Genomic DNA, 17,558 nt, shown 5'->3' on the forward strand with positions numbered 1-17,558 from the left:
TTTAGAGGGAAAAACTGTAACAAATAATTGTGAGCAGTTAGCTAGTTGCCTGATGAATTTTTGTGTGCGTACACATTGAAACGAACGCTTGAGGGTGCAGGCAACTGTGACGTACGATGTGTAAACACTTTGGATAAATAAGTTGCATTGGCTGCCAATTAGTCAAATGGGGAATGGTAGGGGGACGAAATCGGACTAATTGTCTGATAGTATAATTGAAATAGAGCATGGCTCTGATATTTGACATTACTCTGAGCAGTATTCTCATTCTATGGGAAACAGAGACCAGAGCAGAGCAGAGAGGGAGCATAAGCGGCCGCTTATCGAATTACGAATTATTCGTTGCGTTTAATTTGGTAGACGGTTAACGCTATCAGCATATGGAACAACATTAAAATAAAACCACTATGGTAGCAACAACAACAAGATGTCAACAACAAATCGACAATATTTGTGTATACAAAAACTAAAACCACGGCCAACAATTTCTCACGCTTTTCTCCAACAATACAAAAAAAAACTGAGACCGTCAGTCAACGGTATCTAAAAACCGCCGCATATAAGCAATAAAAAATCATAAGAACTCATTAATAAGCATACACAAAAATAGTATGTGAAGTTAAAATCTAACTACACACTACATGAATTCTAATTACGAGGACACTGTAAATATTCAAACACTGAGAATTAAGATGTTTGTCTTTTAAGCAGAAAGTTCTTTAAGCGCCCAGTTTCATGTTCGCAAAAAAAATAAACAATTCCCTGTACATGTATAGGACGGACGTATACACGCATACATACATATGTATTAACATACTGTGGTCGAAATGTGGGTGTATCATGAATGAGATAAAGTTGACAAAAATGCCTAAGCCGAATTTTCTCTCCAAGCGTTTGTCGAGTTTGCCAGGTAAAAAAATCCCCAGCATTCCATTCTGTGTTACAGTCAACTAGAGCTGCAAAATAATTGATAATTGATGTTGACTGAATTGTTATTTTTTGATTTTTTGGATCACTTTCAAGTAATGATGTGCTCATTTAATTAAGCATTTGACTTTATACGATTAATCGATTCTTCATAAAGAAAAATCGGTGTATAATAATATGCACATGTTCCTTCCTTTGTAAAAAAAAAATAGTTGTTGTGTATAGTAGTTCCTACATACTCGTTCATTTATGCAAAAACAAAAACAAACAATTGTAATAGACGAAATAAAACTGTAGACGCCTATGCGAAAAATTCCGAAAGTCGTGCAATTTATATAAGTAGTTTATCAGCTGCAGTAATACCCTTTTGGGCGCCACAACCGCAACAACAATTATACTGTAGACATGATATCGGTAGTAGCTTGCGCTGGGGTTAGCTGGCAAGTTGAAGCATGTCAAAACGACTGGCTTTGTGTGTGTTTCACATTAAATGTTACGATGAAATATTTAAAAACTATGAAACAATACGTATTTCTATGACACACCCAGCGTTGAGTTTATACAAATTGCTCGAACAACTGTCCATATGTATGCATGCATATATGTATGTATGTACATGTATGTATGTATGAAGACTTTTCGGCTAATCAAGGTCAGCAGTTGCGTGTTTAGATGGTTTTGTGGCTACCACACCAACCCTAGCTCGGTAACGTACTTTTAATTCTCCTTGTGAAACTTAAATAGAACTTAAAGAAATGGTCAAATAAAAACAGCTCGAATACAAAATATGTAAATAGAAATATTTTTGAATTTTCACCGATATGGGCGTGGGAGCCAAAATATTATTCCAATCTTATCAAAATAAGAATGCAGTGTCAGCTTGAGAAGCGACAGCAAAGCTGGGAAGTCGTGCTTAAACTAGGCAGAACTGATAAAAAACGCCAAACGACGAATTGCGTCGTAAGTGTTGCAAGTGATAAAGGAGCGACAGCTGTGGCGACGACGTTCTGGGGCAACGAAAATTTTCACAGGCCCAGCCTTTAAACGCCCACTAATTGATGCGCGGGGGGGGGGGGGGGGGGGAGGTGGCTGCAAATAAAGCGGGACATGAAATAAAAATAAATAGTCGCTACATAAATAATTTGTAGTGGAAACAACGAATTAGTGGACAAGATAACTACGCAGAGGCGTTGGGCAAGTTGTAATAACGGCAGTAGCAGCAACAACAACTACAACAATACCAAAATGCGGAAAGATTGTAAAGTGTTAATGAAAAAGTAGCTAACTGGCAGACCTACTCTAAAAGAGAGGAAGGCGGGCAGAGAGGGGAAAATGAGCATAAAGTCGTAAGCGAAAAACAAGTGTGGGAACCAACTTGGCGCCGATCGAAGACCGATGCCGACAACAACGTCTATGTATAACTGAAGCGAAGTGCGCGCACCGAGTATTGCACCTTTACACCATCCCACCCCACCACTCCCCCAACATCCCTACCATCTCACTCTCTCGTCACCATTGCCGCGTCTTCGTCTATTGTTGTGTATCGGAGTCTGGTTGATTGGATTGTTCGGATCGCGCGTCTTCAGCTTGATATATTAATAGGCCAGTAGAGTGAGGCCCTCCCTCCGCGTATGCGTATATTGAATGTAGCGCAGCTGGCGTTATTCGTATATATTTTGCATACTGTACCATACATATAGTACATATGTTTGTTATTGGCAATCAGACATTCGAGACTACAAAGTTGGTGCAGTTGTGCTGTATGCGAAGAAGGCACATTCTTGATTAGCATGACCGCCTGCCTGTCTTTAGTCGCAAAGATCTCAAGGGCGTTAGTTATCATTTATGAGTATATGAGTGGGAGTATATCGGTGCAGGCCGTTTTGGCAGGAAACACCAAAATGAAACATATCATCTTGGTAAAGTCGATTGTGACAGAAATTTATAATTCGAATGTGAAGCTAGCCACTGTTATTATCGTTATTAAGCATAATGAGCGGCATAAGGACGTATATACATACATACATATGTAATGGACCACAAATTTGCAAAGTTTCAGACAACTTTTTTTTTATGCGCATGATAACAACAATAAACACAGGAACAGGCCTAGCCTTTAAAATGTGACCAGCAGACCCATTGATAGTTTGTAATTGAAGTGCACTTGAACGGTAAAAGCATAAAAATTCGTTAAAATTTGTTTTCTTTTTTTTTTCTGTAATGGTGTCGTATTATCTTACGCCTATCAATAACACTTCGAATACTCCTCACACTTAGTTGCCGTCTGTCGCACACACGCATACAAATACATACAGATGCGTAAGGAGGGCTCAAAAGGAAGCGGCTGCGTGGGAACAATAGCAGGAGAAACCAAAGCAGAGGCAGTGGCAGCAACAACAACCAGAAGACACCCTCATATAGATAAAACGTAAACACACACACACAAAACATACATACATATACTATAATACATATATAGAGGATAAATGCCTACGAAGGCACATGCATACACGCATAAAGACACGCTTCGCAAAGGGTTGTCCCAGTATAACAAATATCGAGTTTGAAGTCCATAAAAATAATGACATATGAATGATATTGTCGTCTATCCCCTACGCATTTTAGCCTCTCACTTGCTTCCCCCTTTGGCCCTTCTCTCTTGTCTGCTCGAAATAAAGTGAAGCATTTAACACTTCCGGCAAACGAGCAACAAGCAACAGCATAGTTCGAGAGCGTGTGAATGTTTAACTTAGTTTAAGGGCTTAGCTTAATATAGTACATAAAGTTGTCGTTACTGTTTCCAGTTGCAAACTTGTGTTGGGCTTTAATGTACTATATGTGTTGTAAGCAACGTGTGAGCTGTGTGTCTGGAGTTCACTCACTATTGATCGAATCTAACTGCTTCTCTTGGCATTGGTTGCTATGGGCAATGCGATCAAAAAGAGGGTGGGATTGTGACAGAGCTATTTAGAGAGCAGGTGAAACGTTCACTCAGACATATGTATGTTGACCAAAAAGTTGTTGGTGAGTTGTATAAAAAGGTGATCATTTCAAACAAAAATGAATGCGTCGTAGAAACGGGTAAGTCACAGTGCGTATCCCAGGTATTAATTGTATTAAATCTCTGACCAAAATGATTTGAATGTATGAACATAATCATTTAACCAATTACTTGTGTGTATTTTTGAGACACTGGGGACACACTTTATGTGCACAGTTATGGATCCATGTACATTAATACATACATATGTATGAAGTTGTACAAGAATGTACACAAAGTGCGCCAGCTACTTCGCCAAGTTTCTCACACCCATGCAGGGAAAATAGAAACGCTCGAAGGCTTCAAGACAGAAACTTAAATTTTGTTCAGCATGTACCTATTTACATACATACATATGTGTGTATGTACTCATTTGTTTGCATATACATACATACATGCATATGTACGTATACGTGCACATGGAAACGTCAGTGCGCACCACGATACTGTGAACGCTGAATGATCCCCTGAAGTGAACATAATGATGATTGTCGTTTTTTATTGCATGTTCAATAGAGAGACATGCATACACACACATGTACATACATATGTACATTTGGCTTAGAATACAAATAGGCAGCAACTCTGACCAACTCTATTGTCTATTGCCACTATTTGTTGCATTAACTTTTGGCTTTTTAGGAAAGAATTTCTACAGTTTGCTTGCAAGTCTCGTCCCGCTGAATGACTTGCCAACACACACGCAAAAACAAATACACACAAAAATATGTATATGTCAGAGAGATGGACAGAGATAGAGGGATGACGCACTAGGGAGCACAGCTATTGATCTCGCTCTATCGCATAGTTATTTAAGCTCGGTTTTGGACATCGCGTGCAGCAGCAGCAGCAGAAACGACAACAACAAGATACAAGCAGACAAGACACTGGTAATATCTATAAAAATTGTACGTTGTGGCCAACGTCGTTCATTTGTTCTTGGCTGCTGCTTATATCGTCCATCGTCTTCATTTTCGTACCCTCCCGATGATGTCTACTTCTTGAGGTTGTCAGCCTTTTTGGTTTGGATTTTCTGTCTTGGCCAGGCCATGAAGTGGTTTCAAGAATAAGACACAAAGCAGAACCCTGAAGAAGACGTTGAAGCAATAAAAATAAATGAAAAAAAATACAACACGAAAACTTGTTCGGCCAGTGCGTCGCTGTTTTGTTTCATACCTACCTTTGCCCCCACATTCGAGCTCTCTTCGTCGACATCGTCATAAAGAAAAGCCATTAAACAGGCAGGCAAGCATCAAAAGCAGCAGCAGCAGCTAAGCAGAATCCGAGAAGTAAGCCAATAGCTCAGGCTTACTAATTCGCTCGACCATCATTAAAAGTCAATAAACGGACAGACAAGACTGTGAGACAGGCTTACATACATATTAGTACACGCACACATATGATCTTCTTCATATATACAAGTATGTACATACTGTCGAACTACGTACTACATATGTACGTGGTACTGTTGAAGCTTAAGTGCCGTTAAGGCAAAGAAATACATACATATGTACTATACATACATTATATGTATATACATATATAAATATTATGGTATGCATATCAATCAATATACAGAAACTTTATGACTTTCATATACATACATATGTATGTAGGTACATATCCTGCTTTTGTTATTCCAGTTCGTCCACCAATAAACTGCTTCGTTCTCTTTGCCAATTCCACATGTCCAACTTATCGGACTTCAATTTTCTGCATTACTGAATTCAAAACACCTTGTTTGAAAAAGACGAACCGAATTGATATACATAAAAATAAACTCTTTGTCAGGTCTTACATGTTCATTTGTACATACATATTATGTATGGAAATCAAATAAAAACATATTTCTTAGAATGCCAAATCTGTTTAGATAAATAAAAGAAAATATAAAGCTTGATTTCGTAATCATCGCTTCTATTATGGTTTATTTCGTTTTTCTGAAAGCAGCCCAAAGGTATTGGGATTTAAATAATTCAAACGACGGGACTGCTTTTTATAATTATTTCAGACCATGTACACACAAACTACAGCTGAATAACAAACCGAGCAAAAGCAAGTTGGAATAAACATAGTCAGTCAACTCAGTCGAAGTCAAGTCAACCATCCATCTAAGCCATCTGAGCAAGCACATCACCATCGTCTTAGCCATTTGAGGTATTTTCCCAGCGCACGAAAGTTGTCAACGGGTTCCCCGATAAGGCGAGAGAGGCAGCCTATAGTGCTGCGGCATGTTTTCCAACCACACATCAGCAACATTTTCTTGGGAACGGGCGCACTTCATCGATGAGATGATGACGATGACGCATAGTCATGTTTATTTATGGCAATAATGCAGTTCCATAGGCTGGGAAAAGTGCTGCTATGATTTCCGGCTCATGGTTCAAAAGAGAAACAGAGACACACACAGAGAGAGAGAGAGAGAGAGAGAGAGAGAGAGAGAGGGGGGAGCTTGGCTATATTTAAGCGTTCTTTTACCTGCCAAAAAACAACACAACTACAACAAATAAAGCAAGACGACAAGCAAACTGAAGTAAAACCAAAACCTTTTTGCTAAGGCCACGTTGCAGCCTTTGTTTCTTCTTCTTTTTTCATACTAACTGCTGATGTTGTAGTTGTTGTTCATGCCTGCCAAGGTGTGTCCAAGCAAATCGAGCGCATAAAGTGCCACAGCCGGTCGATCCGACCAACTTGGTTCATTCGTTCACTCGTTTATTTAAGACGTTCGCTGAAATCATGAAAAAACAGGATCGTTGTATGGACGCTGGAACTGAACTGGTCGCCACAAACGGCACTGCAATTTTAGTCGAAAGCACGAGTTTCAGAAGCATACATACATACATGTGTATGTATATATTTCATTGGATTTTTAAGATTTATCTTTTAGAAAAGTTTCCATTTAACAATGTATAGTATACGGGTATAGGTACTATACATACATTGTTTTGTTCGAAATTTCATAAAATAAGCTATGTATATATTTAAACAAATTCTGGGTTAATTTTCCTGCGGTATTTGCCACAAAGAGCTTCGTACCATATGTTGGTTTACAATAATTTAGCAAAGTTCAATGTACATATCAAGTAACATGAACACAAACATTAACGAATGCACATGCATACATATCTGCACATATGTATGTACATAAGGGTACGCATGTAGGCCAGGACATCTTTTGGCGTTGGCTTACAGGTCTTTAAGGCTGGCCAACTGCTACACATGGTATCAACTTACTGCGCAGCCATGATAAAAAAGATTAAAAAATTATAATAAAAAAGAGTAGGGAAGAGAAAACAGCAGCAGCAGCAAAGTGCTGTGGTCCGGAGGTAATTGCGACGACATATTTTCGGTAGCACTCATGTTTTAAGGCCTGAGAAAGTTAAAAACTGTAAATAGTTGGAGGTAAGTACTTTGGCGGCTTTAATTAATTAATAAATGTGACAGGCCGATACGATAATATTTAAAGTGTTATTTATAGAAATTTAATTCAATTAAATTCGCTTCTCACAATTTCTTAAGAGGAATCGCGAGAAGAGGGACCAATATATTTTTAGTTAATTAGCGCCTGAAATAAGGAAAAGGAAAATCATTATGTATTTGGGACTATACTTCTATGTCTGTATACGAATGTTTGTTACGCGTACAAATGGATGTGTATACTCGTGTAGTGCATACATACATACAAACATATCTCCGTAGACGAGTATGAATGCTAGCCTCTCTAAGCATTTAGGCAAAGTCAAAATGTAGGTTGCAGGATAAAGCGAGGGACAGGAAATTGTGTGTGAGAAGGAGCGTGCTAAAGTGCAGCACAAAGTAGGCAGAGAAACACGACATGGAAAAGAGACAGAGAAGAGAGGCAAGGGAGATACGCAGATAACATTTTAAGTGGAGTGGAACTTGTTTCGAACCGAACAGTCCTCTACCTAGGGAAGGCAGGCAGCCAGAGCCAGTATGCTTGTGTGTATATGTTTTTTTGCCTTATCGTAATTTGATCTTTGAGTAAGCGGAAGAACGAGAGCAATAGAGAGGGCAAAAAATTACGCTCTCTACTTGCCTTTCAGCCCCTGCGACAGTGCAATATGCCAACAAAAACGCTAGCTAGGGGTTGCCTTGAGTGCCGATGTTTCCGTGCCGTCGCCCAGCTGTCGTTTTTCTAACCAACAAAAACAACAACCACCAACTTCATTTCCAACGAGGTTGCTGAACAAAACCGTTACAAAGCGTCAGACTCGCGGTAGAGAGAAAATACGCGCGAAGTAGGGATATTCAGAGCCAGTGGTCGGTCAGTCGACAGACCTGCGCAGGCGCACCCACTTCCCAAAATACATACATATATATGTATATGCACATATGTAATGCTTTGACCTCAAAAAACCATAATGAAAATAATTGTAAATTGGTGAAACGGCTTATTCTATTTTCTCAAAAAGAGACTTCAAAACTTTGATAGATATAGACCGTTTAGGTGCAAAATTACTAAATAATTATCAGCACCTGCATTTCAAATATACTTTTTTTAAATATTGATAGAGTTACAGCGAAATTATGATAAGAACACAGTTTTTCGTTTAGTATTGAATTCAGATATTTTGAAATAAGTAATAAATACTATTAACTGAGAAATTGTATATTTACTATAAGCCTTATTTTTTATAAAAAAAACCCTGCTTATAATGACTTTTATATTTTGATAATTTATTTAAATTTCACCCATGTATGACATACACTGACGTTTTTGATAAAAGCTGGCTTGGGGCGTTGTCGAACCAAAATTAAAAATGGGAAGGACAATATCACCATTTATTTTGAGCTTACATTTCAATCACATAATAACAAAACACCACGTATGTATGTATATTTTATTACGAGTACAAACGGAAAACGTAGCAAAATTATTGACCAATTCGGCCTCGATTTAGTGCGCGGCTGTTGACTGTTATGGCTTGTAAGTGCTGCACTTCTTTGAGGTTCGAATGCATTAAAAGTGCAGATCAAGCAAAATATCTTTTGATGAATTCAATTCACATGATTGGACAGCCAGGAAGGGGAAATGGCCGTTTAATTCGTGCGCAGATCGAAGCGAGGGGCAACGCCCTGCTGAAATTATTAAAAATATTTATAACAAAAATGTAAAGGCAGAGTTGAGCAGGCCCAAATCGTATATATCCTTAAAAAAGTACAAATATTTTTGTAATTAATTTATTTTAAATAAATAAATAAAAATCTCAGCACATTAAAACATAAGTTTGTGTCTGTGCGTGTGTGCAGTACAGAGTTTATATTAATATAACTTTCTTAAAAATTTGCCTATTTTTACGAAGATGGCAGATAAGCACTAACTGGTTGTAATTGTCAATTTTGAGTAAAAAATTCTTCGGAGAATCTGGGTACCAAATTTGATCATTCTACCTTTTAGTTTCTAAGATCCTTTCGTTAATACACATGACATATGTATACTTTGGAGGGCGGGCGTCTGCCTCTCCTTTTGTGTGTTGCATACATTCACACTAAGCCAGTACATTTAATGTGCGAGCAAGTCCGACAATACTACTTTTCATAGCAGAAGCACCATAGTGGCACATAGTGGAATAAAATTGTTTTGCTAATTTGCTATTTTTTAGGACTAACTGATTTTGAGGTAGAGATAATGAATACCTAAAAATCACTTGCGCAAAATGTAATTTAGAAGTATGGATAGTATTTAACTTTCGACTTTTTTTATGCTTGGGCCTGAAACACAATATCTTTTATTTACAAAATTTGGCATATAGCTCTCTCCAATAACTATTTAAGAGATTTTCTATAATGTGTTCCACAATGAAATATACTATATCTCTTATTTCAATGGTTTCCATCATTTGGAAATACCTAATCTTGAACAATAGTCTGCTAAAATGTGCTTACTTTTAGATCGGGTGACAATGGGACAGAGTCCGAGAGTTTATATTTCATAAAAAAATAAATTATGACATTTCTATGCGTTAATATACAGCTTGACGAGGATGATAAGTAATAATGTTTTTGTTTTGTTTTTTATGTTTGATCGCACTTATCAAGTCTGAAAAATATATGCTTACATGTACATACATATGTATTTATATACAAATGTAAATCACTTGAAGCGACTGCTCCATTTCAATTTAGAACCGACAATTTTGTCAATTCGGGGAATTTGAAAAGGATGGCAAACCCTAAACGCACGCCAACTAACAATTGCCACCAAAAGCAAATGAACTTTTAAGGCCCAAATGTTGACATAATGATTAGACAAGAGCAGACAGGCGAAGAGCAGGGAGAGCCGGTCATATGTATGCAAATATGTGCTCAAGCATTTTCTTGGAGTTTCGTTGCATGGCGACAACAGCACAACATATGTATGTATATGCATCTTTACATATTTACCAGCATGTATTTGTGTATGTGCATGTCTATATACATATATGTACGCATGTGTATCTATGTAGGATACACACAATCAATAGCTAGCAAAAGTCGACAACATCGAGGCATTATTGACAAGAGCGTTGGGACAATCATTTTTGGTAAATATGTGCATAGGTATGTACATGCATACACAACCGACTACAATTAATGTTAATTATGCTACATTGGTATGTACATACCATACACATGGATGTGTGTACACATATACTCGCAGCACATTTTAATACGGTTACTACAGACCAATTTTACAACCGGCAGGAAGTTGCCCGATGGTAAACAAATATTTGAAGGCATACATGTTCATATGTACATACATTTGTGTACATGTGTGTATGCATACATACACATACATACAGTAAATACATTTATACATACGTGTTGGTACAAAGCTAAGGAAAAATTGGCGTTAAAGAAAAAACTAAGAGGCCGCCACAAAGGCAGCTTTGCCGATGGCAAAAGACGAAACTATGGGAAACAAGTTAAAGGTGCGCACACAAAAATCTGAGCATGGTGGCGGCAGCGATAGAGAGACCGAGAGAGAGAGCGCGTATATAAGAGAGTAAGAGAAACCTTAAACAAATGAACGAATGGAATGAAACGAGCCGAAATGATCGACCACCTGTCCAAAGTCGTACGAAGACGAAGACAGGAGCAGCATAGAGCGTAGAAAAGCGAAATGAAGTAAATGCAGCACATTGGAACAAAAAGGAAAATGAAAAAAGAAGTAAAACGAAAAGCAACGAACAAGAAGAATACGTGTAGTTAATGAAATTGAGCAGCAACAACATTTATACATACATACATATGTATGTATGTATGTATGTACATACATACATACATATGTATGTATGTATGTATGTACATACATACGAGTACAATATGTTTTTGGGAATGCACTTCCGTGGAATTTCTGCAACTGATTTTTATTTTAAATGGATTTTTTCGAACACCTATTAACAAATGCAGATTCTGCAAAGTAATAGTTTTTGTAAGAAATCAACCCGATAGTTGATTTAAATTTTCAAGATGGCCTGCAGAACATTTGGTTACATATTAGTATTATTCAATAATACTCTAGGGTATTCATGTTTTATTTTGAACGCTTCGTTAATGATTGTGCCGTCGCTTTTTTTAAATTTGTAATGGATTTCAGGAATACCACTTTTTCGCAACGTAGAAAAGAAGGGAGGCTGGCAGTTAATAATAAAACTTACCCGTTGCATGAACGACGCCAAAATTAGCAGACGCCAGCAGAAACAGCAACGCAACCGTAAGCATTTTAATCCAAGTTTGTGTGCGGCTACTGTTGCTGTTGTTGCTCTTTCTGCCTTCTCTGTGGCAGTAGGCAGCGCTGCAACGTCGAACGCTGCGCTGCATTATCCAGTTTAATGTGGCGAGTATTGTTGTTATCTTTTTTCGTTGCTGGTTAGTTTTGGTTTGCTGCTGCAGTCGCGTTTCTCTGTGTATGTTGTATATGTGTGCGGTATGTGTATGTGTGTAGTTTATGCACTTAACACTTCAATTCAATTTTATGTATATATGTATGTGGGTGTATATGCACACCACTCATTTATTTCTTTTCTTGTTTTTATTATTATTATTTTGACGCACGTTTCCAAAATAAGGAATACTATAATATTATATTCGCGTTATGTATTTTGCAGCACGATTTCATTGCTGTAGCTGCTCATCACAAGAACAAATAAATTTCGCACGCTAACGGAACTATCGTTTCTCAAATGCAGCGAGATTGCTGCTGCTGCTGTTGACGACGACATTATTTTCACGCTGCGCGTTTTCGCGCCGCCGAAAAGCACACAAAAAACAAAATAGTGAATTATTCAAATTTTAACAACGGTTGTCGATGCCGTTGCCGCTGTGGCTTCCTTTCACGCACATATGTATGTATGTGTGCATGCATGTAAGTATGTACATATGTATACACACACCCGAAAAGATAATGTTGAAATACACAACAATACATTCACAGAACGTTGTTGTTGCTGGTTGATTTTCGCACACGCACACACGGACACAAAAATTATCTGCTTTTTGTTGTCTGCCCGCAGGCACTTCGGTTTGAAAAAAAAATGCAAAAAAAAGTGATATAAAATGCCACTTCTTTAAACAGCACCCTATACTTAATTATTTATTATATGCGACCGATTTTTGATCTTTACACTTTTCACGAAGTAGCTTCTATATTCTCCTGCATGCAATTTTCACATGCGGCGGCATTGGGCGCCATATTGTCGATGCGCCTTTCCTTGCTGTCTTGCACCTCTCTCGCATACACACACACTTCACTTCAGTTATTAACAAAAAAAAGTAAATCCATGGAATAACAGTGCATTCAACTATCCGCATGTATCCGTCTCGTTTGGCGACTCGCAACACTTTGAGCCGCGCTCACGCTCAGCAACATCGCTGAACCTGAACCCCAAGAAAACAAAATAAGACTAACGGAATAATTAACTCTCTTACAGTCGCTCTTTGCGCTTACTACATGTGGATCGCTCTCTTTTTCTCTCTGCACTTATGTTTATGAGCGTGTGTGTCGCTGAGTTTGCTTGTTGTTGTGTCGTTGTGGTTGTCGTTGTCGTTGCTATGGCCTGCTGCTATTTTGTGGCGCTGCTTTTTGCGCATGTGTGCAGTCGACGCCGCCGTTGCTGCTTTTGTTCGTCTTTTAATTTCAAAATGGCTGCTACCCAGCAATTACTTGTTTTTCTTTTTTTTTTCCTCTTTGAGCCGACACTAGTGATGGCATTCGTGGCTTCAGAGTGCTGCTGCAATCGACTAGTCGATTTCGAATATAGATACCTATTCGCAAAAAACTAGCGCTTTATATTTTATATCGCAAAATCTGTTCTACGCAAACAATTGCAAACTGTTTAAATGTAAAAGAATAAGTAAAAAGTTAATCTATCAACTATTTTCATTCGAAAACATACTTTATTACAATCCTTGATATGTTATTATAGTGTTTATTATGAGAAGCGACTCGGTAGCCACCTCAACTCACTAGCGAGACGGCTGCTCTCCAGACCCAAGAAGAGAAGATTAAAGGAGTGCCATCCGAAGGATCTCCCTATTTATTTTTAAAAATATTTAAATATTGCATTGTATATTTACATAGATTTAAGTGTGTTCTATGTATATATTTACTCATTGGACAATTCTTGTCTTCCCCATTCATTTTCAACTAGCTTATGCATATTGGTAGCTGAATACTGGTTTAATAAATTGTATTTAATTGTTTTAGAAAAAAAGCTAATGACGTACGATTTTAAAATATGTAATTGTTTTCTGCGTGTCAATAAAATAACAGAGTAATATTTAAAAAGCGCATGAATATTTATTATTAATTTTATGGGCTGTCCCGATACTTAAGAAGCTCGGTCAGCCGCAAATAGTTTACCCACGAATTCTGTATTTCCTTAGTAGGTTTGCTGTAGCAGAGAACTTTGTTTCAGCATTCAGCATTTTTGAAGTGCCTGGGTGGCCATAGCTTAATATTTTGTCTTTGGTACCACGCACAATATTCTAATATTATTTTGAATGTACTCTTTCAATTGCATAAATTCGCATCCGATTTGTGTGCGCTCTAATGTGTGCTGTTAAGAGAGTATGGAAAGGGAATTCATGTTTGCCTATACATTGCCAGTCGGCGGAATAGCCTTTAATTCCTTCAGCCAATTACGCTTTCTGGCGTTTATCGACTCATGGTGTATTCCCCTGTATTCCTGAGTTTTGTTTTGTGGTTGCTTCATTCCGAAATGTGGTTACTTGATCCATAAGAAATCTTGAGACTCTCTGCTATCTTCCTTACAAGCTCTTTCGCTTTTCCGATATGATCCTTGTTAACATAGGTGCATGGGCGACTTATATGATGCAACTTTTTTACGACCCCATGACATTCGTTGGACCCTTCATGCAACTCAAACACTTGCGTTCTCGATAGAGTAGACTCCCCAAAACAATTCCGCAATAGTTGAAATGACTTCGTACTCGTAAATCCAATAGGAACAGAAGATTAGAACCAAACGGGTACCAATTTCGTGCCGCCAGAAAAACTTCACGCCTCGTACACAAATAGCTGCTAAACACAAACAAATTGACACAGCCCGACAAACTTAAAATGAATGCGACAGATGGGTTTAACTTTTTTTGATCGGATGGATGTACTTGTATATAATATCCATAGCTAGTCCTTCAATTCATTCGTTTGTCACAAAGATGCATTTTACACAAAGCAGTCCTTTCCTTTCCAAAGGTCGGTGGTATAGGAAGGTAATTAGTGCACCCCAGAACAATAACAGTTTTGTTTTATTTACTTTATTTCAACTAATTTGAGTTTTCATCTTTCATTCTTAGGTTTTCAATTAAATCATTTTCATTTTATACGCAACTTGTGCACTTCGCTTGCGTTTGGATATCTGTTTTTTGTTTTTTTTTGTTTTAATTGCATTTCAACTTCATTTCACATAAATTTCAGTTATCATTTAGTTGGCTTAATAGGATTTCTTTTTCTGTTTTGTTTTTGTGTTTTGTCTTGCATTCAATTAAAATTGTTATTGAATCGTTTGATCTCTCTTAACTTACGTAAAAAGTATGTTGCGTTCTAAAAAAAATGTCCTTAGCTTGACTTGAAAGCTCTGCAAATAGCTACAACAAAACGTAATACACCTTTGCCCTATACAAAAAGAGTTATGACCAAAAAACTTTAAGCAATTTTAATATTACGTATATACCCTTACAAGTGTTTTTCAGACCCCACAAACTTCTTTATACTTATACTGCTTTTGGGATATTGCCCGCATATAATTGTGTCGGACCATTGTATCTGAGGCCTTGTCGTTTCCTTAAAACAGTGACAAAACCATACCTTTTGGAGGGTGTCTTAAGAAAGCCGGAAATAAATTAGACACCGAATTTGAATATGAATGCTGGATTGGGAAATTCTGTTTGCTAGAAAAAGTTCGTATGTATTTGAAATGTAACCAATACCGCTTACATAGATGGAATAAATAGATCGTAAATTGAAATGCCTATATTAAGTGAAAAGCCTCCAAATTGTTACCTCCAATTGTTATCGGGCACCAATCACAAAAAGAGCGCTTGAAAGGGTATATAGTCTTCGGCAGACCGAGGATAATGTACATATATCCTTGTCGCTTTGTGCCTGTATGTATATGTGTTTATTAAAAAATATACAATAATAAGTACAGTATTCGCTTAAATATACATACATCGTGTAACTTAAGAATGCAACAAACTTCACATGGAATCATAAGGCAGCATTTTGTGTTTGAAATTTTTCGCTTTAGGGTTTTTGTTTTTATTGGCTTTTTGGTTTTTGTTTGTTTGTAGAATTTTCGCCCAATTGTGTTTAATAATTTCGCTAAGGTGTTTACCTTAAACATGTATTTACTTGTCGTTTATTGATGAATTAACTATGCAGAAAAAATATTGTGTATAGTTTATTTTTAAGACTTTTTTGTATACTATATATGTATATATATAAATTTTTTGAAATATCTTTTCATTATGTATATTTATTTTTATTAGTAAATTACGTTAAGCGTTAAACTGGCTGGTTTTACATACAGATATGCGATAAACGTATATTCATTTATTTCGTTTTTATTTTACATATATGTAAATGACATAAATTTATTATTAGTTTCCTTAACGCTTGGCTTAGAGACTTTAAATGTTATTCCATGATTCTGCTTCTTCTACTTCTTTGCACGATCCGGCCCAAAATGGTGACTGTACATTATTATGGGCACGAGTGCACTCAGTTCTTGACGCCCACTGAGTTCTCACTCATTCTATATATATTTTTATTATTTATCATTCGAAATGATGAAGAATTATGTATAAAATGTATGAGTTGATTAACTGAACTGATTGAGTATTTAACGAGCCCTTCATTACCTGCAAATATGTACGTACATACATAAGTACCATTTGAATGATTCGATTTATTCGATAGCTATACAACAGTGTTGATCTGTTACTCATTGTAGTCGTAGTGAGTAATGGTTGTACACTCGAATTTACATAACAAGCCGGAAGTGACTTATCTTAGTGAATGTATTCATTTGACTAACGCACTTTATTCCCAAATATATGCAAATCGAAGTGCGCACATATTTGTTCACACACTGAGTTCCCACTGAGAAGAAGTATACTTGTACAATGTTTGAAATAAAGTACCGCCTGCATGATTCAATAGCTTCACTACAGCGATGATCTGGTACTAATTGGAGTGAGCAGTGATGACATTAAATGCCGACACTCGCTTCGCTTAGTGAGTGCATTCATTTGTGTAGCAGAGCGAGTTAAGTCGTACGTTGTATCAATGCATTTGCACTTTATCATTTGGACTGAATTGGTGTTAATGAAATGTGATGGCATAAAATTGTGACTCAGCTAAGTGAGTGCATTCATTAAATGCCTTCCTAGGCCATCAGGCTCGATACGTACTGCTTTAAAATGTATATTCTATATATATATGTTTGCCTGCTTGGCTCACTGTCAGTGCTCGAAGATATGTTTTAACAACTTTGGAGCCGAATCGCGGGTGATTGCGGAGCGTACTGCAGAGTTTTTTATTTTCTTTTCAATTTATACTTTAAAATGTCTAATTTACTAGAGAATTTGCTTTAGTTCTTTTCTCTTCGACTCGGCTCGGCTCGACTCGACCCGACTCGATTCGTTCGAATGTCTAAGAATTTGGTAAATTTTGGCTTTGAAAATGTTTCGGCTGCAAATTTTGTTTTGTATTTGGAACTAACTACAAGCATTTTCTATTTCGTTTTTACAATTTTTGATAATTAATTAATTTATTTTTTTGTTCGTTTTTGCATTTTTGTTGTTGCTTTTAATTAACTAAAACTTGAACTTTGTAAGTTTTACTTTCGATACGTTTCGTTAATTGATTTACTTTACCCTGCCCCATTGTGGAGCACTCATTGACCCTTGATACACTCGTGTACGAGTATACGAGTACTATACATACAAGTATGTGATGCCTTAAAATTTGCACTAGGTATATAAGTATTTGCTTCACTTGCTTTGTCCCAACCCAACCCAACCCAACCCTCCCCTCCCTTCCCGTTCCCTAACCCTTTGCTTT

The 17,558-nt window shown here is 37.2% G+C and overlaps 1 protein-coding gene across 1 annotated transcript in view; it reads right to left on the reverse strand.

Annotated features, from left to right (window-relative positions):
• LOC115633360 (neurogenic locus Notch protein) overlaps window positions 1–11,880 on the reverse strand; it is a 46,332-nt gene extending 34,452 nt beyond the window's left edge. The window contains exon 1 of the mRNA XM_030530800.1: window positions 11,629–11,880. Coding sequence (XP_030386660.1) covers window positions 11,629–11,791 — 163 coding nt within the window. The 5' untranslated portion in view covers window positions 11,792–11,880. The remainder of the gene's footprint in view (window positions 1–11,628) is intronic.
• Between the last annotated feature and the right edge of the window lie 5,678 nt (window positions 11,881–17,558).

Source organism: Scaptodrosophila lebanonensis, unplaced genomic scaffold (assembly GCF_003285725.1).
Source record: "Scaptodrosophila lebanonensis strain 11010-0011.00,11010-0021.00 unplaced genomic scaffold, SlebRS2 tig00001418-arrow-arrow-pilon, whole genome shotgun sequence".
NCBI lineage: Eukaryota > Metazoa > Arthropoda > Insecta > Diptera > Drosophilidae > Scaptodrosophila > Scaptodrosophila lebanonensis.